General features: G+C 38.1%; 1 protein-coding gene across 4 annotated transcripts in view; it reads left to right on the top strand.

Moving 5' to 3' along the window:
• Nucleotides 1-26099, top strand: part of Sbf2 (SET binding factor 2) — a 371745-nt gene that overhangs the window by 164790 nt on the left and 180856 nt on the right. For all 4 annotated transcript variants that reach the window (XM_050163377.1, XM_050163379.1, XM_050163381.1 and 1 more), the window contains exons 4-6: nucleotides 14660-14779; nucleotides 16440-16550; nucleotides 17087-17192. In XM_050163377.1, the coding sequence (XP_050019334.1) occupies nucleotides 14660-14779; nucleotides 16440-16550; nucleotides 17087-17192 (337 nt within the window). The remainder of the gene's footprint in view (nucleotides 1-14659; nucleotides 14780-16439; nucleotides 16551-17086; nucleotides 17193-26099) is intronic.

Here is a 26099-nt window from a genome sequence, read left to right on the forward strand (position 1 = left end):
CCTTTGAGAAGGAACTATGTTATTCTGCCTTTTTCAACAAGAAATGAAGAGTCGCCAAGTATGGAAACAGGTTTGCTGATTGTATGACAAGCATCATGCAGTCTCACTCCAGAGACTACTTAGACCATAACCAACAACAACAACAAAAAAAAAAGTCTAGGAAAAGCTACCTTAAGTGACTTGATAGAGACATAGAAAATTTGGAATATTTACATATTCTGAATTTGTTTGTGTTTGTCCTTAGGTAACTTGTAATACATGCAAATCTTATAATGGTGAACATGAAGCTTTTAATGTGGCTGTCTATCTGTGCCTTCCCTTTTACAAAGGAGAATTGGCAAATTGACAGTATGCTGAACTTTAAGTTTCTTTGCTATTCCTTATACATACTTCTTATAGGGAAACTACCACTGAATAAATATGTCACATGCTTGAAATTATAGGATATAATTAAATTAAAAAAGCATTTGAGAACAAGCTTCCAAAATCCAAGAATATCATATGTCTTTTCCTTATATTGACTATTGAAGACTACCACGAACTTCAGTAAAAACTATGTCAACAGGTTGTATTTATGTATGCATACACACATAAGTCAGACAACTGGAAAGGAGAGGCTATCAATATGAGACAGGCTGGGGAATGGAAGGAGTTGGAAGGGGCTTTGAGAGGACTGGAAAGAGAAGGGAAGGGAGAAAATCATATGTTAACTAAAAATGTGTGAGAAAAAATTTTAAATATAAAAAATAACTATTTAAACACAAGAAAGATTTGCTATCATCAAAGAAGAAATCTGATCCCATTTCTAACTTGATAATTTTACTTCTGTGATACGGTCTCCCTTAAACAGTTGTTTGCTGAACCAACTCCCTTATCTCCTACAAAGGTTACATGTAAGCATATATAGGAGTAAGAGGGCTAATCCAAGTTAAGAGACTGTAACCTAGAAATGCTTTTCATGAGCTGTGTAACCTTAGCAGGTAATTTGGACTCTCTAGACATGACTGTTAATTCGTACAATGATATAGACATAGATTTTTTAGTTAACCTTTACTGTATTATTTTTGCCATGTTAATTTTCCCAATTTTCAATATGTATCCAAGTTTTTAATTATGTGTTTAAAATTTAAGTATATATAAATCCCCACCCAAGTAATTATTCAAGGAATACTATTCCAGGTGCTATTGTGTATATAGCATACTAATTGGAGGAAAGTACATTGTAAATTTAATTGTATGATGCATATTTATAGGCAGATATACTGTTTCTTTAAGGAATGTTTGAATAAACCATCTTTCATTGTAAATAAATGCTTTGGTGTATATTTCTAACTAAAGTAAAGTTGAAGTCTTGATCTTCGAGTTTACTTTGTTTTTAGCTTTTCTATCAGGAATTCTAGGAAAACATTAAATATAAGAACTAGAGAACTTAGCTGGACATGGTGATGCATGCCTTTAATACTAGTACTTGGGAGGCAGGTAGAAGCCAGTTTAGAGCAGCAGCAGGCAGATCAAGGAGAGCAGGTCTACCTAGTGAGTTCCATGACCAGTCAGGGCTGTGTAGAGACCTTGTCTTAAAAGAAGAAGAAGAAAACAATGAAAGAAAAGACAAAGGTCTCTGTAGTCTATCTAACAGTATTAATAGAGCATTTTTTTTTAATTTAACAACTTTTTTTTTATTGAGAAAAGGAAAAAAAAAGTTTCCGCCTCCTCCTAGCCTCCCATTTCCCCCTCCTCCCACCCTTCTCCCCCTCCCCCCACTCCTCTTCCCCTCCCTCTCCAATCCAAAGAGCAGTCAGGGTTCCCTGCCCTGTGGAAAGTCCAAGGTCCTCCCCACTCCGTCCATGTCTAGGAAGGTGAACATCCAAACTGGCTAGGCTCCCACCAAGCCGGAATATGAAATAGGATCAAAACCCCTTGAAAACAGTGTGGTATTGGCATAAAAACAGAGAAGTCGACCACTGGAATCGCATAGAAGACCCGGAATTTAATCCTCAAACCTATGAACACCTCATTTTCGATAAAGGAGCTAAAAGTATACAATGGAAGAAAGAAAGCATCTTCAACAAATGATGCTGGCACAACTGGATGTCAACCTGTAGAAGATTGAAATTAGACCCATATCTATCACCTTGCACAAAACTCAAGTCCAAATGGATCAAAGACGTCAATATCAGTTCGAACACACTGAACCTGATAGAAGAGAAAGTGGGAAGTACCCTACAACAGATGAGCACAGGAGATCGATTCTTATGTATAACCCCAGCAGCACAGACACTAAGGGCAACATTGAATAAATGGGACCTACTAAAGCTGAGAAGCTTCTGTAAAGCAAAGGACACTGTCACTAAGACAAAAAGGCAACCAACTGACTGGGAGAAGATCTTAACCAACCCCGCAACAGACAAAGGTCTGATCTCCAAAATATATAGAGAACTCAAGAAACTAGACTTTAAAATGCTAATTAACCCAATTAAAAAATGGGGCACTGAACTGAACAGAGAATTCTCAAAAGAAGAAGTTCAAATGGCCAAAAGACACATAAGGTCATGCTCAACCTCATTAGCAATCAGGGAAATGCAAATCAAAACAACTTTGAGATATCATCTTACACCTGTCAGAATGGCTAAAATCAAAAACACCTATGATAGCCTTTGCTGGAGAGGATGTGGAGGAAGGGGTACCCTCATCCATTGCTGGTGGGAATGCAATCTTGTGCAACCACTTTGGAAATCAGTGTTTCGGTTAATAGAGTATTTTGCGTTAAGAAATAATCACATTTTATTCTTAGTTTTTTTCCACTAATCTTAGACAGGAAAAAGGAACTTTAAAAATGATCATTGGCTCACAAAATAACATTGTAAATATAGGAAGAACTAATTTTAAAATGATTTGTTATGCTTGAAAGACATGTAGCTTTTGTGCTGTTTCTTATCTTTCCTGAAGAATTGTTTCTTGTCCTAATTATCTCTTGTCCTCAAAAGTTAAGTGTTATTCAATAGTATTTCTCTCAAATTTCACATTTTATAGCCATTCCTAAATTGGCTTAGTATTTTTATATAAGCCAAAAAATTCTCAAGTAATCAAACAGTTGAACATGAATTACATGTGTTTTTAGCATAACGAACAGAAACATGTCACTATGACAGTAACCATGTTTATGCTGATTAACTCATTTAATTAATGAGCATTAATTAATCAGTATTAATTCTGACTTACTAGCTATTCGTTGATAAGCAAAAGTTGTTTTCAATAGTATATTTTATATAAATAAAAGGTGCCAAAAATTAAAATATACTATCATCATACTCTTTGATATTAAAATTAATTTTCAGATTTATTTTTCTAAACTATAACAATAAATTGGCAACAAATTTTAGTTCAGTGTATGTAATGTAAAAATTTAGTTTAGGTTGCTTTTTAAAAGTATATATAGATTAAAAATTGTAAATCTAAATGGTAGTTATTTAAGGATGAATTAAATTAAAGCCAGTCAAGGTACAAAATATGTTGCATTAAAGCTCAACCTGTTTGGCTTCCCTTATTGTTGGATTTCCTTTCTCATTTTGCCTGTTACTATTCTGATTATCTTTTTTTGTTCTGATGATCAGTTTGTCCTTTCAAACCCCATTTTACTGCTGTGGGCTTCACAGAGTCCCTTCTCAGACATGTGACTCTGACCTTTAGTTGTAAAATTGTTTTGACTGGTGCTGTTTTTTCACCTGTGTTGCTTTTAGCATCTACGTGACACTGAATTTCCTGGCAGTAGAGGCTGTACCCTATCCTTTTGTCACAGGTGCTGTGTGGCTAATGAGCTATAAGTGTTTAATAAATAAACAGACAGTAATACATTGCTATTTACTTAAAAACCTTAGCCCTTTGTTTTAAAAATAATACAAATGTAAATATTTTAGAAAATTGTTTTGCTCTGGGTGTTCATATATTTTTATGTGATCCATATCAAATGTAATCTAATGGCCTACAGGCATTTGAAATAAAGTCTTCTAGATTTCTTTCATATTCAATGTGCGAACAAACATAGATAACCATATTTTCCATATAGGTAGTCCTTTAAAAGCTTGTGTTTATGTATGATGTATTCTGATGTCAGTGTACTTATAGTTACCTTTAAATTGTTTTATAGTCACTATTTCTAGTGACTTCTTGCTATCCTTTTATATAAGAGGAGGACAAGAACAGATTGAAAAGGAGTAAACTCATATATATTATCTTTGACATATGCAAAATTTATTGTTTTTTTTTAATATTGCTCATTCTTTATTCTCCCCACTAGTTTGCTTGTTTTCTTTGGTGCAGTTATTGGCTTTACTCAATATATGTTTAAACACAAAGCTTAGTTACCTCTTTTCTTCTTTCATCATCCACAAATCCTGTCTGCGCACTCCACTTCCAGATGGTCTCCTCCTTTCACTCTAGTCGCCACACCAAGCCTTGTCCACAGCCTTCCGAGGTCCACTTTTGCCTCCTTACAAGCTGCTTGACACTTCCCTTCAGATTAATCATTTAAAAACAAAGTTGGGATCACTCTTCTTTTAGTCTATGACATTCAGAATAAAAACTCAAATTTCATCTGTGAGCTCTGAATAATCAGCCCCTGGATCCTACTCCAGTTACTTGCCAGTCCTGCTGCTGAGACTGTCCTGCATCGTTTCCATTTGCTTGTGTGTCTAAATGTCTGCTTACATAATCTGACCAGCTACTTTTCCCACCTTCAGATATTATTTTCTTTCCCCAGTTACTCTCATCACATTAGTGCCTAGAACATGATAAATACCCAGTAAAATAATGCTAAATGAATAAATGGATATATATGCCTTCAGTCATCTTTGCTAGTTGTACACCATCTTTACAACCTCTCTAGATCACTGTCTGCTTGTTAATAAGTTAAACTAGATATTTCTCTAAGGTCCTTTATAATGCAATATAAACTCTGGAGCCAGACTTTAGTTTTAAGATTTATTAACTTTGACCACGCGGTGATGGCACACACCTTTAGTCCTAGCACTCGGGAGGCAGAGGCAGGCAGATCTCTGAATTCGAGGTCAGCCTGGTCTACAAGAGCTAGTTCCAGGACATGTTCTGAAGCTACAGAGAAACTCTGTCTCAAAAAACCAAAAAAAAAAAAAATTTATTAACTTTGAACAAATTCTTAACCTTTTCATACTTAAGATTTGTTCCTCTATATACAGAACATACTAATAATAGTACCTACCTTTGAGGGTTGTTGGAAGGGTGTAATGAGATGATGTAGTTAGGAACAAAGGTCTTGGAGCTAGAGAGACAGCCTGGCGGTTACAGGCACTGGCTCTTCCAAAGGACCTGGGTTCAATTTGCAGCACCCACATAACAGCTCACAACTATCCTATTGGATCCAAAGTCCTCTTCTGGCCCCCATGGACATTTGCATGCTCATGGTATACAGATATACATGCAGGCAGAATACCTATTCATATAAAATTAATAAAGTTTAAAAATGAGATAGAATGCAGGTCTCTATAGACAGAGATTTGGAATTTAGTCCACTATTAAGTATCAACTAGAACAATATGTGACGCATAGTATATGTTCCATAGGTTATTACTTGCTTTAACTTTTATAATGAACTTCACACATATCCCATATTTTAAAATTGTTGGGATTGCCTATCTTTTCAAATCTAAACATCTGTTTGGGAAGGAAGATATCTTAAAGTAAACCATATTTATTACATCATTTCACTTATAAACATTTTGTATGTATCTCCATTTGATTGATGGATGGATTGATTGATTTGGTTGGTTTTGTGAGACAGGTTATCTACCTGGCCCTGCCTGTTCTGGAACTCATTAGACCATGTTGGCCTCAGACTCAAAGAAATCTGCCTTGGAACTGGGCTTGGTAGCGCATGCTCTCTGGAGGCAAAGGCAGGTGGATCTCTGAGTTAGAGTCCAGTCTGGTCCTCAAAACACAAAGCAAGTTCAAGGATAGCTAGAGCTACGTGGGGGAGAGTGGAAAGAAATCTGCCTGCCTCTGTCTCCATATGCTGGGATTAAAGGCATGTCCCACCACATCTGGTGATTAAGTTCAATTTTAAAGCTACAATACCTCTGAGATTGTGTGTTGTACCTTTTGTTGTTTGAGTGATGGTACCATGGAACATTTGGTTCAAGTAGTGCCGGTCTTGTACGGTTGACGGTCATTACTGCCCCTTTTCTTGCTAGGAATCACCAACAAGTTTCTGAATCTGTCTTTCCTTCTGCATTTACTAGAAGATCATCTCTGAGACAGTTGTGTCCCATCAGTTATAGACAGAAAAGACCTTTCATTTTTAATTTTCAGAGTAGTAGATTAGTGTCCTAATAAACTTCTGTAGTGACCACTTAAATTATAATTATGAACACATGATTTTTTATAGATTTGATGGGTCTTAATAATCTGTACTTATAATTCATTTTAATACTATTAATCTTTCACAGAGTCTTTATTTTTTGATACAATAAGATGAACATTATTATTTTGTACATTTCTTGACCCTGAAGTAGAATGTCATTTCTCCAAGGAATTTTGTTCTTTTTTACATGGGAAATAACATTTGTTAATCTTTTATTATGTTAATGAGTTTTAACATGCTATTTAAAGTGCTAATGCATGTTTATAAAGCATAGGATGGCATTGTCATATAAGAACTATGTTGGCTGATCTGATTGTTTTATTATAGCAATTTTGCTTTATATTAATGATATAGTTTATAGGAACAGTGATTGAGAAAATGTAGTCCCTGTGTTAACAATTTATATTGTTAGAAATATAAATTTTCAGACCCTACTTCACACCCACTAAATGAGAAATGCTGTTGGTGGCATCTAGAAATCTTTATTTGCACAAGCTCATAGGTGTGCTTTTGATGTGCACTAAATTTGAGAACCACAAGCTAGAGGACATTGAGAATAGAAGGACTGTAGCCGGGTCGTGGTGGTGCACGCCTTTAATCCAAGCACTTGGGAGGCAGAGGCAGGTGGATCGCTGTGAGTTCCGAGGCCAGCTTGGTCTACAGAGTGAGTTCCAGGACAGACACCAAAGCTACATAGAAACCCTGTCTTGAAAAACCACCACCACCCCCCTTAAAAAAAAGAGAAAAAGAAAAAAAAAAGGATTGTAGGTATGTGAGAACAGCTATGCAGTACCCTGTTGTCCAGCACCCTATCTGTCGAAGTCTTATATTTGTGAAACAGGAGAATTAATGGAACAGATGTCAACAAGATTAGCCTATTTACGATAAGTATTCCCATCTACCCTTCTAAAGACATAGGGCATATACATAGATGTTTCACACATTTTGCCTGTGAGTGTGTTTTAATGACAGTCTTTTCTAGATGTGTGTTCCAATAAGATATTAGGTTTGGGGGGGGGGACCTAAAATCAAGAAATGCTGTATGATATGCATCCTGCTTGAAATTACATCAGAGCCAGAAGTCATGCTGTAAAAATACCCTTTTTAAACTTTATTTATTGTTTCTAAAATTCTTTGGTTAAAAGGCCCTTTAGCTAAGTAACCTCTGGCAGCTTGTAGGGAACACTAGAAAGTAACGACTTGTAAGAGGTTTTTTTGGTTTTGGTTTTGACAAGACCATGATTTACAGCAGCAACAGATTTATGGTTAGTAAGTTGCTCTACAGTTGAATTTCCTGCCTTGCTAGTACTGTAGAGTCAGGAGCTGTGCTATTATTACACAGACAAGGCTGCAGTATATTGCCTTTTCCAGAGGAAGTGTATGCTTGTGAATCCGGTCATTTCCAGGATGGACCAGGTTTTATCATGTGAACATTCCATTATGGTTAAATAATCATTTGGCAAAAGTGAGGAATCTTTTCAGGGGAATTTTATAGTTTAAAGAATTTTTGTGACTATTAGACTCCTTTTTCTAATTCTGGAATGTTTAAAGTCCTTGTTTGACTAAGGAAACTCAGTGTAATGGTACATGGGAAGAAAGTGTATTTCAAAAAGGAAATGTAGAACTTAATTTGTTTTGTTTTGTTTGAGGCATGGTTCCCCTGTCCTGGAACTCACTCTGTATACCAGGCTGGCCTCAAACTCACAGAGATCTGCCTGCCTCTGCTTCCTGAGTGCTGGGATTAAAGGTGTGTGTCACCAACGCCCAGCAAGCATTCAATTCTTTATAGAAGGGTAAAAGTAATGTGCAAGGATTAAAACTACTTCTAGCTGGGCAGCACTCAGGAAGCAGAGTCAGGCAGATCTCTGTAGTTCCAGGCCAACCTGGTCTTTAGAGTGAGTTTCAGGACAACTAGGGCTATACAGAGAAACTGTTTCAAAAAACCAAAACCAAAACAAAACAAAACAGAATCAAAAACTAAATGTTTAAAGAAATGTGGGAAGATTTGTAGGATAATGTGGTATTAGTAAAAATGAATATAATAGAAAGACGTCTAATTCATTTACTCTGATATGAAAATGAAACATCATGGTATAACAAAAAATGTGGTTGAAGTGTCCAAAATGGACACTAATATTAACTTCCTGATGCTAGAGACTCTCAGCTCTATGGAGTCATCACATGAAATCAGCCAGAGTACCTTTTAGTGTTGCATTTTGGGATGTGTTTGAAGGGCAATAACATTTTTGAAGTACATTATATAAAAAGGTGTTAATTTAGCCCATATGGAAGCATGGAGACTCCCAGCATATTAGGACTATATGGGGTGGAAAGTCTCACACACTTCATTGTAATAATCAGTAGACACAGATACTTACTAATAGATAAGGTGTGACAAGTGATTCCAAGATAGATAAAGATGAGTTGGGTCTGGAGAGATTGTTCCATAGGAAAAAGAACTGGCTCCTCTTCCAGAGGACCAGGGTTCAATTCCCAGTACTTACATGGCAACTCACAACCATCTATAGTTCCTGTCCCAGATGATCTGATTCCCTCCTTCTTCTCCATTCCTCAGTCACCAGGCATGCATGTGCTGAAAAGATCAAACGTACAAACAAAATACTAAGGCACATAAAAGAAAATTTAAAAAGATGAGGTAGGCTTCCAAATCAGTGCAAGATAATTCAGTAAATGTCATTTATGGTAAATTTACAGCTTTAGTGGGGGCATACTGAAAATAAAAAAAACCTCTAGGTTAGATGGCTTATAATGTTGAGCTAGATAATGTAACAATATTTGGCAATATCAAATAAATTTCAAAGCATCATAAAATCTCTCAAGTATGTTTAATTTCCTGCTTATTTTTATTAGTAAAACTTTGTTCATTGTTAAATATACAAGCCAAGCTTGACATGGTTGTTCATGCTCATAATCCCAGCACTCAAGAAGCTGAGGCAGGAGGATTGCCATGAGCTCAGGCCATCTCAGGCTACATATAAGTTTCAAGCTATCTTAGAATACAGTGAAACCCTGCCTCAAAACAAAACATGGAAACTCTGATAATTATTACACAAAATAGTTTAGCCTCAAAATAGAAGAAGCATTATTTCCATGACCTGATAAATTATTTCTAGCAAAAATCATTGAAACATTATATTATCTTTAGAAATACTTTATTTTACTCAACAACTGCCTACATACTTTTTTTTTTTTCAAAATGGACGTAATGATTGTTTCTTTAAACTTGGGACATTGTGTTTGTATGTGGGGGTGGGAGGAATGCCTACAGGAATGTATGCACATACACACATGCTTAGTTTTGGGAGATTGATCTTAGGTCCTTGTGCATGCTAAGAACATGCTCACTAATGAACTTCATCCCCAACCTTCATGGCATTGGTTCTTAGAATACAGTTACTTGGTTAAGAATAACAGCATTTCAGGATTTATAAAATAAAACTCAGTATCTGTAAGAAAAATCAGTGTAGAAATGTAAAATGTGAGGTTTTTACTTAATACTGACTTACATTGTATTGACCCCTTTTTTGTTAATAATTGGTGATCATTTAATTAACGAACATCTTTAAGTTATGGCTACACATTCTGTTTTGTATTTTGGACAAAGTAATCTCATTTATTTGAAATGGCCACCTGCTTACTCGAATTGTCTTTTTTTTTTTTTTAAAGATTTATTTATTATGTATACAACATTCTGCCTCCATGTATGCCCACACACCAGAAGAGGGCGCCAAATCTCATTACAGATGGTTGTGAGCCACCATATGGTTGCTGGGAATTGAACTCAGGACCTTTGGAAGAGCAGCCAGTGTTCTTAACCGCTGAGCCATCTCTCCAGCCCTCGAATTGTCTTTTAATGATAATCTAGGGCAATTATCACAATCTCATAAAAATGTGGATAGGTTTATCTGTTCCATGAATTTCAGTCATTTTGCCATTTTGAGTTTTTTAGTAATCCATAAAGGCCATGATTCATTAAGTTTGGAAATTTTGGTAAATTAATAATCATCACTTTTCTGTTATTTTTAATGATTCCAAAAAACAACCAGACTCATTTTATTTGTTCTTTGTATCAAATCAGTGGTGCAGGAGTTCCTTCTGCTTGTGTGTTGCTTTCATTGGATAATGAATAAAGAAACTGCCTTGGCCTAGTTGATAGGGCAGAACTTAGGTAGATGGAGAAGATAGAACCGAATTCTGGCAGGAAGAATGGCAATATCAGAGAAGCTATGGATCCTCTGCCGGAGATGGATGCCGGTTAGAATCTCTAGTAAGCCACTGCCATGTGGCAATACACAGATTAATGGAGATGGGTTAAACTAATATGTAAGAGTTAGCCAATAAAAAGTTAGAGCTAATGGCCAAGCAGTGTTTTGATTAATAAAGTTTCTGTGTGGTTATTTTGGGTGTAAGCTAGCTGGGCGGCTGGGATGAGTAAGTGGGCCCTCTCCTTGCAACAAATCAAGATCTTTCCCTTTCAAGAGCATATGGACCTTTTTAATACAAATAGTTCCCTTTAGATGTGTGCATTTTTTGGATATCAAATTTTTGGTTATATTGTACTGCCCTAGAAACCAAGTGGACTCTAAAGGGAAGTGAAAGTATAGTTCCTGGCCTCTAAGTGAGAAGGGAAAATGTCTCTTGGTGAAATACCCAGAAAACCATTCTAAGAAATTTTTATTTCTGCATTTATACAGTGAACAAATACCAGGTAATAACCTCATGTTCCAGCCCTTGTTTTAGGAGCTCAGTAATCATCATTGAACAAAACAGAATCCTGACCTGTGTTTAATTCTGTATGAGAAACAGACCAAAAAATAGAAAACGAAAGAAAAGGCTAAGATTATTAAAAATTGTGGATGTGTTAGATAGTGATAAGAACATGGAGAAAGAAAATAAGAACAGAAAAAGGACAAGGGATGTTAGACTCTGCAGTTTCAGGTAGAGAGGTCAGCCGTGGCTGTTAGAATAGGAAGAACATGACATAGACACAGGAACACGACAGACTTTAACTTGGAAAGCATTCCAGGCGAAGAAACAATAGGCAGGTCCCAGTAGATAGACATAGTGTGTCTGAAGAGCAGCATGGAGGAATAAAGCTTAAAGGGAATAAAGAGAATGAAAGCAGGCTGTTGTCATAATCCAAAGAGGGTGTTGGCTTGTTGTTTAGTAGTATCAGCGGGTAGTATCAGCCTATTTTGACAGTTGGGTATGAACTGTAATTGAGACAAAAATCATAATTTGAGTTTTGCCACACAAAAAAATGAGATTGCCATTAATACACATGGGCCACTTACTATAGGAGAATGAAGTTTAGGGAGAAAGATTATCTTTTGACCATGTTTGTTATGTCAAGTAGACAGTGGCATTTGGGGAAATATTGACTAGCAAGCATAAGCACTTCTGATGTGTTGGTAAGCCATACTGGAATGCAGGAGAGCAAAGGTCAGGAAAGGAAAGTTTGAGGAGGAAATGAGTTTAAACTGTACCATAGATACTGGAAAAGGAAGAGAAAAGGGGCTTCAGGTAGAGGAAATATCCTAGAATCTCAGAATAGCCTCTAGCAAATCTTAGTGTTTTATTAGCTTGCTCTCCCCACTCTCATCTTAAAACAGAGTCTTTTCAAGCAGTAAGTACACAGGTATTATTTGTGGATTCAAAAAAAAATTTTAAGTTTTTTTTAACTGTTTAGTATACTTTATTTGGTGGTCTTCTCCATCTAGAAAAAGGTGTTGGGCCTCTTGGTGGTGAAAGCACAGCTTCTGCTAGCATCACCTGGAGCAACAAGAACTTCATCTTGAAGCCTTGGATTATTTGACAGAGGCTGCTGACAATTGCCATCTCATCTACGTTGATGGTTGAATGCATCATGTATGAGTGCGCCTGTCGTGATATCACTGCATACTGATGGCGGTTAGATGAAATACATGGTGCTTCCCTCTGTGCTCTGGTCACGGTACTGGCAATATTTATGCGTGCCACTGCCAGAATCATAGTGCAGCCAGATGTTGAAGTTCTTCCAGCTTGGTAACTTCTCAAACAATTATCCAAATACACAATCTCTCCTAGGACCTCTTCTTTAACTGTGATATGTACTAGAAGTGGGACTTGGCCACCATGAGGTTTAGTGAGAAGATGCACATGCTAATGGCAGTGTGTGGTTCTTGCGGTGGGCACTAGGCAGCACACTACTCCACCTTGTGCTTTGTCTCCCACCCTTGTGCTCACAGAGCATGTTCAAGGCCTTCATGGCCCCATCCAAAGCTTTGTTTTTGTTTTATGTGAATGAGTGTTTTGACTACTGTAAAAGGAGCTGTGGGGCTGCATCCAGCCGCCCGGCTAGCTTTACCCGAAATAATTACAGAGAAACTGTATTCTTTTAAACACTGCTTGGCCCATTAGCTCTAACCTCTTACTGGCTAATTCTCACATCTTGATTAACCCATTTCTAATAATCTATGTAGCACCATGAGGTGGTGGCTTACCGGAAAGGATCTTAACCTGCCTCCATCTTGGAGAGAAGAGCTATAGCGCCTGCCTGAATCTGCTTCTTTCTCCCAGCATTCTGTTCTGTCTACTCCGCCTACCTAATTTTCTGTCCTATCAAAGGGCCAAGGCAGTTTCTTTTTTTTTATTTTTTTTAATTGAGAAAAGGAAAAGAAAAAAAAAATTTCCGCCTCCTCCCAGCCTCCCATTTCCCTCCCCCTCCTCCCACCCTTCTCTCCCTCCCCCCCCTCCTCTCCCCCTCCCTCTCCAGTCCAAAGAGCAGTCAGGGTTCCCTGCCCTGTGGGAAGTCCAAGGTCATCCCCCCCTCCGTCCATGTCTAGGAAGGTGAACATCCAAACTGGCTAGGCTCCCACCAAGCCGGAACATGAAGTAGGATCAAAACCCCGTGCCATTGTCCTTGGCTTCTCATCAGCCCTCATTGTTCGCCATGATCAGAGAGTCCGGTTTTATCCCATTCTTTTTCAGTCACAGTCCAGCTGGCCTTGGTGAGCTCCCAATAGATCAGCCCCACTGTCTCAGTGGGTGGGTGCACCCCTAGTGGTCCTGACATCCTTGCTCGAGTTCTCCCTCCATCCACTCCTCATTGGGACCTTGGGATCTCAGTCCAGTGCTCCAGTGTGGGTCTCTGTCTCTATCTCCATCAATCACCAGATGAAGGTTCTATGGTGATATGGAAGATATTCGTCAGTATTGCTATAGGATAGGGTCATTTCCAAAGGACTAACTGGGGACATTGCCTTGGGCTCCTGGGAGCCACTCTAGGTTCAAGTCTCTTGCCAACCCTAAGGTGGCTCCCTTAACTAAGATATGTGCTTCCCTGCTCCCCTATCCAACCTTCCTTTATCCCAATCTTCCTGTTTCCCCAAGTTCCCCCAAGGCAGTTTCTTTATTAACCAATGAAAGTAACACATAGACACATGACCGTGACCCTCCTCCATCAGACTACTTAAGTTTATATACCCCTTGCATGTAGTGCCATGAGGCTAGAAGAGAGCTTCAGATCCCCCTGGAAGTGGAGATAGTTAGGAGCCACCAAGTGGGGGCTAGAATCTAACTGGGTCCTCTGGAAGTCCAGCCAGTGTTCTTAACCCTTAGCATTCCAAATAATATTTTTGCAGGCTTATTGACTAGTAGTTAGTTGTTGAAACTTAGGCTGTTTTTTTTTCTTCCAATTTTGTTTTTTTTTTTTTTTGTTATAACTCTACTTTAAATTTTAACCGTTTATAAGCCTACATTTTCATGACACTAATTATTTCCTGTACAAAGTGTTTTCTTTTTCAGGCAACTATTATTGTTGCATGTGAACAGAAGCACTTGACAACGCAGTGTGCTTTACTTTTCTGCAGGCCTAAGAATCCCCACAGGAGGAAAATATTGGGCCAAATAGGAAAACAAATGAAAATCAATGCATTATTTTTAGAATAGACTTTTTCCATTCTTTTAAAGAATGTCCACTTACATAAGTAACATTTTTAATTGTTTGGATCATTACTTAAGATTAATTTATACATGTCTTACCTTGATTCCTTAGAATTTAAACACTCAAATTTGGTATACATATCTGTAGCATAAGGAGCTTTGAAAAACAATGAAAGAAATATTTCTTACTTGTCAATTCTTGCCTAATATTTGTAATTAATTTGGATTTTTATAAATTATCTGTTTGCTGCGTTCTTTGAATATATTGTGTGAATTATGAAGCTGGGAGACTTTGTACATTGATTGTAATTTTTCTTTTTCTAGGGAACAAAGAAGGAAGATATTGAAGGTGAAGAAATGTCTGCTTTAATTCAACCTGCAGAAGTATTTGCTCCCAAAAGCCTCGTCTTAGTATCCAGATTAGACTACCCAGAAATTTTTAGGGTAAAGAACTCAGTTGTAATTTTTAATCTATATTATTGTATAAATTGGTTTTGAATAAACTAAGGCAACAAGATTTCTTGCATTAGAAATCCTGTTATAGTGAGTTAGGGACTCACCAATAAAATGAGAGCGCCATGAGGGGAAGAAACAAATTCGTATTGGATGAAAGCAACCCTTAGTTAACATAGCTAGTCACACTAATAAGAATAGGTTTGTTTTAAAACAGACCTCATGTTAAGTAAATGAAAGATTATAAATCATAAAAATAATTTGATTACCTTCAAGAAATTTAAAATGTACACATAGCATAACAACTGTGAACATGTTCATTAAGTTTGTGGACTTAGGCTACAGTAAATAGAATAATGTGAGATTTCAGATAATTCTGATCATGTCTTTAAAATATTGTTTAAAGCCAGGCATGATGTCCCATGTTAGTATTCTAGTATTTAAAAGGTAGAGACAAGAGATCCGAAGTCCTAGGCAAGCCTGGCCTACATAGTGAGACACCACTTGTTCCTTACAGATTTTTCCCTTTTGTAATACTAAGACTTTTCAAATATAAAAATGTATGAAACTGGAAATATCTGTACTAATACTCAAGTATGAAAACTAGAAAGTGAGATTATGCATTTCAGAATAAATAGCACCCTCACTAGTACAGTGACAATTATGACTCCTTTAGTGTGTTTTGTGACATACTATTTAGTGTGTGTGTGTGTGTGTGTGTGTGTGATTACTTCATACTGTAAATTAGTGACAATTACTGATTTTTTAGTCACAAATTTCAGTAAGCTAAAAGATTGATTAAGTGTGTATGTTACGACCAAGAAAAGGAACCAGTGAGAAAAGAACTTGCTGCACCAACAACAGGATTTGAATTTAGATCCCAGCAATCCTGTAAAAAGCCAAGCACAGGACTGGTCACATGTCTGACCTCAATGCTGGGATGGAGGAAACAGTTCAGGCAGACAGGAGGATTGCCAAAGCTCACAGGCCAGCCAGTCCAACTGAACCCATGAGTTCCAGATTCAGTGAGAGACCCTGTTTTAAATATAAGGTAGGGAGCTCCTGAAGAAAACTGTTGGAACCCTTCTCCAGCTTCCGTGTGTACACATGAGCACACACAACCCAAACACAAGTAAAATAAAGAAAAGAAAGATTGCATTTTGTCTTATTTCACCACTTACTGTCTTCTGAGCTCAACATGTTAATCTTACTGTCGTGCTTGCTTTGCTTTTCATTGTTATAATTCTTAGAAGTTTAAGGTTCTATAAATATTGTGAATTTATAAGAACCATAAAACAGTATCTCTGAATTTTTATCTTGAAATATGAAGTTCTTAAAATAAGTTGAAATCCACCAGGCAAACTGTATAGAAAACAATTCAGCCTTGCAAATTAGCTGGAGTGGTTATCTTAACAGAGATACCTGTTTTACAAATTATGGCTTTCTGCTTTCTATAAACTCATCTTGGAAGCTCATGTGGGTGTTCTGCTCCTCCAGAAAAATTTAATAAACTTAATTTATTGCTTAAGATTTGTTTCATGTTCAATGTAGAGTATAATTTCCGTGGTTCAAAGAGACACTTTCCTAGAAGAGATGTCATATTTATTTTAGTGACACTGCCATGAAATGACTGCATGCACTTTTTCTGCAGGCTTGCTTGGGTTTGATCTACACAGTGTACGTGGACAGCCTGAGTGTCTCTTTGGAAAGTCTCATTGCAAATCTTTGTGCTTGCCTTGTCCCAGCTGCTGGAGGATCTCAGGTAAATAGAATGAAAGGCAGATAAGCTTTTTTTTTTTTTCCTGCCATCTCCCGGTGACTTGATTCATGAAGAAAGAGAAAGAAGTCTTTAAATGTTTTTGTTTTAAAGAGGGTCCTATGTTGAAGGAGCCTGCTCATTCATTCCCGGCTGCTCAGACCCAAAATAATCACTCAGAAACTGTATTAATTAAAGCACTGCTTGGCCAGTGACTCTAGCGTATTTCTAGCAAGCTCTTATATGTTAAATTAACTCATTTCTATTATTTTTTACCATAAGGCTCATGGCCTACCAGCAAGGTTCCAGCTGGCAGCTTGCATCTTTCTCCTCTGGCAGCTCCATGGCTTCTCTGCAGCTCCGTTTTTAGTCAGTTAAAATTGTCAGTGATTTTTGTGTCTCATCTACTAAGTTTTCAACTTTCATGGACTGAATTTTCTGATACTTTAAGTTGTACACAGTGTAACTTGTTTGCTTTAGGTTATATGTTACTGCCCCCTATTGTCTCTTATGACTTTATATATATTTCTCTCATTATGCAGAAGCTATTTTCCTTGGGTGCAGGAGACAGACAGCTGATCCAGACTCCTTTACATGACAGCCTTCCCGTCACAGGCACTAGTGTGGCTCTTTTATTTCAGCAATTAGGTATGTCTTATCCTGGATTTTAAAATAATGTTCCTGTAGATACCTATGGTTGGAAAAAAAGATTTAAGTTAGTTTCACCTGATGTGACAAAGAAAATCTAAAGAAACTATGTATTATCTATTGTAACTTAACCGTGTCAAGAGGAGAGAAGAATGGAGCAAGCTTCCCAAGGACTTACTTTTGTATCACCCCTTTGGCATAGTTTGGATATTTGGGAGCAACTTACAGCAAAGAAAAGAGATAGATAAGAGACACTTGGCATTTACTACTTGGTATGATTGTAATGAGATATTATAACTTAAGGCCATCTCTAGATGGTCACATCAGGTGTTATAGCTGGTCAAAAGATTGCCTGCCTGCATATTTGAAGAGGTATAGAGGAACTGGAACATTGTTCTTTGTTAACTAGAATGTGAAAAGATACCTTGGACTACAGTTTGTTTACTTGTTTAAGTTAAGTTTATTCATACGCATTTACCCAAAGGAAATGATAATACATATCTATAAAAATATTTACACATCAGAAATTTTTTCAATTAAAAAAAATTTACACATAAATGTCCATAGCCATTGTATGATAGTAAAAAAAATGAAAGCAGTTTTAGTGTAATAGGTAGTTAATATTAGAAATATATTAATATAGTAAATATATTAATTTCTTTGATCTATACATGAGTTGGGATATACAATTACAATATAAAGGAATATAAAGGAATGAATATAAAGGAATTGATATATCCAACATGGATTAAATTAAAAATAGCTGTGTCGAATGAAAACCATCACATGAAAAGAATGAATAATTTATGATTATTTTCTTTAATTGCAATCTAGTCTGTGGTAGAAAAAACAAAATTCTTATCTGAAAACTTGTCTGCAGATGTGTGAATTTAAATAAGCATCCTTATACAAAATAGAAATAAGTAGTCTTAAATGTCTGTTATGAATGGATGCTTTAATATACCTTATGGTATATTCACTCAGTGGCAACTTATTCAGCCATATAAAGGAATGTAATATTGATAAATGCTATATCATAGATGTAGCTTGAAACTTTGTTAAGTGAAAGAAGCCAGAAACAAAAGACCACATATAGTATGATTCTGCTTATATGAAAAGTTCAGGACAGGCAAATATATATAGCCAGAAACTAGAGTAGTATGTCCCAGAGGCTAGGCTACTTTGGGGTACTAAAAGGTCCAGGATTTCTCTTGAGTAATGAAATTGATTTGGGTTAGATACTAATAGTAGTATATGACTTTTTATTAAAACCACTGAATTGTACTCCTCTAAGCAGTGAATTTTATAATCGCAGTACTCAGGAAGCTAAAACAGAAAGATTGCAGACGTTTAAGGCCAGCCTATAAATTGGAACTACTCCATCGCAAGTAGGGTATTAGATGGGTCTGGAAGCACAGAACAGGACATTTTATAATATATGAAGCATATGTATCTCAATAGAGATGAAACTACCATGGACTTGTAAAGCTGCTAAGGAAACATTTTGAAGCTGCTTGGAGTTTAAAAAATTTTAAGTCCAAGTAATAAAAGCACAGCAATTTTAAAAAATGTTTATTTACCTTTGAAAATTTCAAACATGTATGTAAAAGATCGTGGTCAGATCCACCCCCCTACTCCCTCCCCATAAATTCCCTCGGGACCCACCATTGTATCTCCCTCCTAACTTCATGTTCTCCTCTTGTAACTTTTATTTTTAACCCACACAATCCAATTACTGTTGCTCATATGCTAGTGGGTGTGGTGCTGTCTATTGGAGCATAGGAAACCTTTTAGTGGCCACACTTTTTAAAGAAAGTGACTGATCTGTGAATCTAAACAATTATTTAGAAGGCAGTTTGACAACATGGCATTTAGAAAAAATTCTGTCCTGGGTCCTGTGACTTTCCTAGCCATGGATTTTGCTTATGTTTATAATACCAGGTATGTATTCACTCTTACTTGGGAACCTTTGATCCTGAAGTCCAAGTTTAAAAAAAAAAATACAATGAAAAGGTATCATGTGACACCGTTCTTAGGAGACACGAGGAAACATTTACTCATGCAAAGTAGTGAACCAATGATAGACCAAAGTAAGGATATCACCAAAGCCCAGCTTGACGAACCAATGAATGCTACTTATTGGTACTACTTACACAAGTCGGGGTGAGGCGTCACTTACAGGAGCAGAAATGACTCAAAGGAGCCTACATCACTGAAAGCCTACTCCAGCATGGGTCACGTCTCATGAAAACTGAAAACTAGGAGCATGCTGCACAAACTGCAAAGAACCCATCATACTGGAGCATGCCATTTCTGAGTAGGTCAGTTGGTCTGACCTCTTTAAGGCAATTTGGCTGCTCTCTTGTTCTCCAGGCAGCTTGGCTGATCTGCCTTTTTATTGTCTTCCAGTAGTCTTTACTGCTTTGGGGGGGCGGGGTGAAGAATCAAGTCAGTTTCAATGACTTTGCTGCAGAAAGGACTATTTCTCCACTCTTTGGAATGTCCTGTTGCCTCACTTTCCTTCTTATATCCTTCATCTTAGAGGAGGTTCTTTGTAGGATAGAATGTTTTCACTTCCCCTTAGAAGCATCTGTTATTTCACCTCACCTTTGACCAGCTTCCCTCCAAGATAGGAGGTTTTAATCCTGGAAAAAATGGCCACATAACATTGGGAAGAATAAAACACGTGATATGAAAGAGCAGGGAGCGAATATAGGACTCTAAATGTTAAAGTAGGGTGGGAGAATAGAGTAGAGGGTGGACTAACCAAAACTAGGAATGTTTGAAGAAGCTTATAAAACTCTGCTATTTCTGTGTGTGGCCATGGCTGGCTTTTAGGGGTGCTGGGGATGTATGATCTCAGATCTTTTATCATCTCAATCATCTCCCCACTTATTCACATTATTTATGGCGCTTGAGTGCTATTAAATAAGTCTGTTTCGTTATCTTTTATTGAACATGAACATCTCTCTGTGGCAAGAGGGCCCTAATTAAAGAGTTGATCTTCTTGTCACAAAGTTCTCCTTGTGTAAACTTTCAGTCCTTTCAGAGATTAGTGTTCTATAAAACATACTTCCTCAACATGTGAGCATACAGCTTTTAAGTGGCAGGAGGATTAAGTGCCCTCTTTTCTATGCTGTCTTTCGTATTATATGTATTTTGTATTTTTCGTGTGTTTTAACTATCAATTTGACATCCTCACTGTACTGTGAACTTCTAAGAGTCTACCTTATATTTATTTCAATCCCCAAGAATTTAACATTTTCTGTCCTATCTCAGAAGTCTAATAAGTCACTGTAATAATCTAATATGCAGAGAAAGTAGGCAATTAATAGATATTCCATCAATTAAATGATAAATCTTCATGACTATACTAAACATTAACTACTATTAAACTTTTCCCTGCAATAAACTGATCAGAAAGGAAAATAAGGCTTTCCAGAATACATCTTGTGTTCAGAGTATGGCCTTCTGGGGTTGTGAGTAGTTGAGCAGGTAAATATGCTCTTGTGCATGCTTGCTGACCTGATTTCTGTCTCCAAAACCCATAAAGGTGGAAGGACAGAATAGTCCTCTGACCTCCACATGTGCATCATGGCATATAACATGTATGTGTATACTCCCACATACATTGTATGAGCATATGTATACACATGATAAGCTACATTCTTTTTTTTGCGATTTTAAATGCTTCATTTAATACACAAGTTCTCATACCCTTTAACACAGATTAATACAAATTATACATTCCTAAAAGCCATTACTCTAGTAGATTTGATTTTCTCAATTCTTTTTTTTAATTTATTTATTTATTAAAGATTTCTGTCTCTTCCCCACCGCCGCCTCCCCTTTCCCTCCCCCTCCCCCAATCAAGTCCCCCTCCCTCGTCAGCCCAAAGTGCAATCAGGGTTCCCTGCCCTGTGGGAAATCCAAGGACCACCCACCTCCATCCAGGTCTAGTAAGGTGAGCATCCAAACTGCCTAGGCTCCCACAAAGCCAATACGTGCAGTAGGATCAAAAAACCCCATTGCCATTGTTCTTGAGGTCTCAGTAGTCCTCATTGTCCACTATGTTCAGCGAGACCGGTTTTAACCCAGGCTTTTTCAGACCCAGGCCCGCTGGCCTTGGTGAGTTCCCGATAGAACATCCCCATTGTCTCAGTGTATGGGTGCACCCCTCGCGGTCCTGAGTTCCTTGCTTGTGCTCTCTCTCCTTCTGCTCCTGATTTGGACCTTGAGATTTCAGTCCTGTGCTCCATTGTGGGTCTCTGTCTCTGTCTCCTTTCATCGCCTGATGAAGGTTAATATTCAGGAGGATGCCTATATGATTTTCTTTGGGTTCTCCTTCTTATTTAGCTTCTCTAAGAACCCGAATTATAGGCTCAATGACCTTTATTTATGGCTAGAAACCAAATATGAGTGAGTACATCCCATGTTCCTCTTTTTGGGTCTGGCTTACCTCACTCAGGATGGTGTTTTCTATTTCCATCCATTTGCTGCAAACTTCAAGAAGTCCTTGTTTTTACTGCTGAGTAGTACTCTAATATGTATATATTCCATACTTTCTTCATAGTAGAGCATATACTTTTGTTGTGTGATAAGGCCTCTCTTGGGTATATTCCCAAGAGTGGTATTGCTGGATCCATGGGTAGGTTGATCCCGAATTTCCTGAGAAACCTCCACACTGCTTTCCAGAGTGGTTGCACAAGTTTGCATTCCCACCAGCAATGGATGAGTGTACCCCTTTCTTCACAACCTCTCCAGCAAAGGCTATCATTGGTGTTTTTGATTTTCGCCATTCTGACAGGTGTAAGATGGTATCTTAAAGTTGTCTTGATTTGCATTTCCCTGATCGCTAAGGAAGTTGAGCATGACCTTAGGTGTCTTTTGGCCATTTGAACTTCTTCTGTTGAGAGATCTCTGTTCAACTCAGTGCCCCATTTTATAATTGGGTTGATTAGCCTTTAATCCCCATAAAAATCCCATCAAAATTCTTCACAGATCTGGAGAAGACAATAATCAACTTCATATGGAAAAACAAAAAACCCAGGATAGCCAAAACAATCTTATACAATAAAGGAACGTCTGGAGGCATTACCATCCCTGACTTCAAACTCTATTACAGAGCTACAGTATTGAAAACAGCTTGGTACTGGCATAAAAACAGAGAAGTCGACCAATGGAATCGAATAGAAGACCCTGACTTTAACCCACAAACCTATGAACACCTGATTTTCGATAAAGGAGTTAAAAGTATACAATGGAAAAAAGAAAGCATCTTCAACAAATTGTGCTGGCAAAACTGGATGTCAATCTGTAGAAGAATGAAAATAGACCCATATCTATCACCATGCACAAAACTCAAGTCCAAGTGGATAAAAGACCTCAATATCAGTCCAAACACACTGAACCTGATAGAAGAGAAAGTGGGAAGTACTCTACAACACGTGGGCACAGGAGACCACTTCCTACGTATAACCCCAGCAGCACAGACAGTAAGGGCCTCATTGAATAAATGGGACCTACTGAGACTGAAAAGCTTCTGTAAAGCAAAGGACACTGTTGCTAAGACAGAAAGGCAACCCACTGACTGGGAGAAGATCTTCACCAACCCCGCAACTGACAAAGGTCTGATCTCCAAAATATATAAAGACCTCAAGAAACTAGACCGTAAAAGGCTAATCAACCCAATTACATTCTTTTCAAAAAGTAGGTAGCATGAATTCTAATAGGTATTAATAATAAAAACCCAGACTAAGATATTATGGGGTGAAAGCAGAGAGATCAGAGAAGCAGTATAGCCAGCCTCTAGAGAGACATTTTATCTCTAACAAATCCTCAGACCAAAAGGACAATTCTGTCCTCACACTGCAATGAACTCCTGTCTCCTCCTGCCCTTATTTTTCTCTCTGCCCAGCCATATCACTCCTATCTCCACCTCCCTAGTGCTGGGATTAACTTTGTGTAAGCTCTGTTTCTCTTTTATAAATTATTCAATCACAGGTAGCCCAGGGTGGCCTTGAACTCACAGAGACCCATTTGCCTCTGTCTCCCAAGTCCTTGGATTAAAGGTTTGTGCCACCACTCCCTGGGCTCTAGTGGCTTAGCTCTGTACTCTGATCTTCAGGCAAGCTTAATTGTTAAAACAAACAAAATATCACTACAAAAGTATATTCTTCTGTTCCTCAGTTTTCTCTTTTGAAAGCGGAGACATAGCGTTTTTTGACATATTTATTTACTATTCAGTGGAAAGTGTCACAGAGTGTTTTCCATTGTGTCTCCTTTACTGTTACTGTGCAGCATTAGATGGAAATAGACAGCAGCAGCTAGGAAAGTATTCAGGATTAAGTAGACATCTGGTCATAGCTTAAGACAGTTATTTTCTAAGTAACTAGCTCTGAACACAGCAACGAATCTTGTTATTAGGGAATAAAAAGCAATGTAACACCTTAAAATTTGAGATTACTAATTATATAAAATTTAGGGGTAGTATATATCTTAATTAAGGGAGACATTTTAGGGTTGGCAAGAGACTTGACTCTAGAGGGGTTCCAGGTGTCCATGGAGAAGCTTATCTTCTTATGAATCTTGTGTGTAAATGGATTGTTGTTGTCATTGTGGTGAGAGAAAACAAAGCGTAGTAAGTGGCAAGTTCTTCCCTGTACTCTTTTGAAAAAGTCTTTTTGCCCTGCTAGTGTTCATCTGCCAAAATCCTGCTCACGGCCACTCACTTCTTCTTCAGAACTGCCATCTTAGGTAGTTCAGTGCAGTAACAAGGGCCTTACAAATGAAGGAGAGAGACGGAAGATGGATGTCAGAATAATAGAGCATGAGATTATCAAGTGTCCATTATCACCTTTGAAGATAAAAGACAATTAAGTGCCAAAGGATGTAGGAGGAAAAACTAGAAAATAGAAACCTAAAAGTAGGATTTCTGGTATCAGAAACTAATACATTTGTGGTGAGATAGATGAATCCAATGAGGAAGGCTTAGCAGCTGCTACAAGCGGGTTACAAGAATTACCTTAAAGGGGCCCTTTCATTTAGGGGATAGGAGTGAGAGACATTGATCTGGAGTAGAGAGAAGGACCTAATCCCTGATGTTGATTGGGCATGGACAGGGTTTGGCACACGGTCAAGGTAGACAGTTGGTCAGTAAAGTTCCCTAGGAGGGACTGGAGATGATCCAGTAATGGCATGAGTAGGTGATCAGGAGAGGTAAGGGTTCAGATGAGAGGCTGGGGTCAGAACCAGCTGCCCATGCACGAGTTCAGAGGGCGAGAGGGAAAGAGAGGAGAGCCCAGACCCTGAGAACAGGCAAGATTTTTTTTTTTTTTACCCAGTCACGGTGAAGTTCCTGTGACATTTTAACATGAATATATTTTAGGGAGCAGTTAGTTTTTTCTGTCTTTCCTGGGGGCTGGGGGTAGTATTGGATATGAAAATGCCAGAGGATGCTGAGAACTTTAGATAAGGTTTGGGAAATCTGGAATGTGAATTGTGGCCTGTTACAGACTAGAGAGAGGCATGAATCCCAAATCGGGGAATAATCTGGAGAAGGTAGTCAGAAGACTGTCTGGGCCTTCTTGTTAGAGGATGGAAATGTTTCTACTCACTCTGAGAGCTTATCCACTAAAACCAGCAGATATTTAACTTACATGTAAATTACAAGACTGTGGGCATGTAAGTAAAATCAAGTTGCCAGTCAGTCCCTAGAAGGGAGTTCCTGGCCTAGTTGATAGGAAAAGTAAAACTACAATATTTTGAACTGGAATCTGACTTGTGACAGATTTTGCAAGAGGCAGTGATAGTTTTTAAGAACTGTAAGTCCTGAGGGGTTGTGCTAGAGGTAAGCCTTCACAAAATAAGACAGAGCTTGTGTAGGTAGGTATCAGGGGGTGACTGTGAGGATGGGAGTTGTAGTGTACGGGTTCCCTACGGTGGATGAGGTGAGTCTGGGCCTTGAAGGGGTACTGTCCAAGCTTCCTAGTCAGCTCATTTATTTCCCTTAGAGATAATGGAGCTGTCGGTCTGAAGAGAACAGCAGTGATTAATTCCTTTAGCTTTGGGGAGATGGAAGGCCTTTAACAAGTTAATAATGTGACCTGAGTTAGTTATGGATCCTCCTTTTATTGTAAGAAGCCCATAGTCTTTCCAGATGACAGCGTGGGACAGGAGGAAAGGCATATTTGGAGTCTGTGTAAACATTTAGGAATTGTTCTTGTGCTGATTTGAAAGCAAGGGTAAGAGCTATTAGTTCAGGCTGCTGGTTAGTAGTGTAGGCAGGGAGTGCCTATGCTTCAACTACCTCAGTACCTGACACAACGGCATAACCCTCTTTATGGGTCCTCTCATGTAAAAAGGAGCTGGCATCTGTGTGCCAGGTATAGGGGGCCTGAGGCTATGTGCCCTCCTGTATGTGGGAAGGATGGGGCAGTAGCTCCTCTAAGGTTTCAATGCAGGAATGAGATGGGGAATAGTTTTAGGTTGAGGGAGAAGATTTGGGATGTTGAGGAGTAGGCAAGATTGAAAAGTAAATATAGCATCTTCCACTAGTGCCACTTGAAAAGGAAGGAGGTAGTGTTTATTACTTTATAAGTTAAAAGATGGGACAGGATGTGGTGGGAGAAGATAGTGGTGGGTGACCTAAGGGTTAGTTTCTTTGACTCATGAATAAGGAGTTCAGCAACTGCTAAAGCACATCTTCAGGGTGCCCAGTCCCGAGTGGTAAGATCTAGTTTCCTTGACAGGTATTCTATAGGTACAAAGGAAGGTCAGCTGATGACCTAGGACCTGAAGGGCATATATACCTCTTTTTCTGCTACATAGAGGGAAAAGGGATGAGTTAGGTCTGGGAGATGAAGAGTCTATTGGAGCCTCTGGAAGGGCTCAGTAATGGGATGAAGG

The sequence above is a fragment of the Alexandromys fortis genome, unplaced genomic scaffold (assembly GCF_014885135.2).
Source record: "Alexandromys fortis isolate MF-2015 unplaced genomic scaffold, M_Fortis_MF-2015_v1.1 scaffold_129, whole genome shotgun sequence".
NCBI lineage: Eukaryota > Metazoa > Chordata > Mammalia > Rodentia > Cricetidae > Alexandromys > Alexandromys fortis.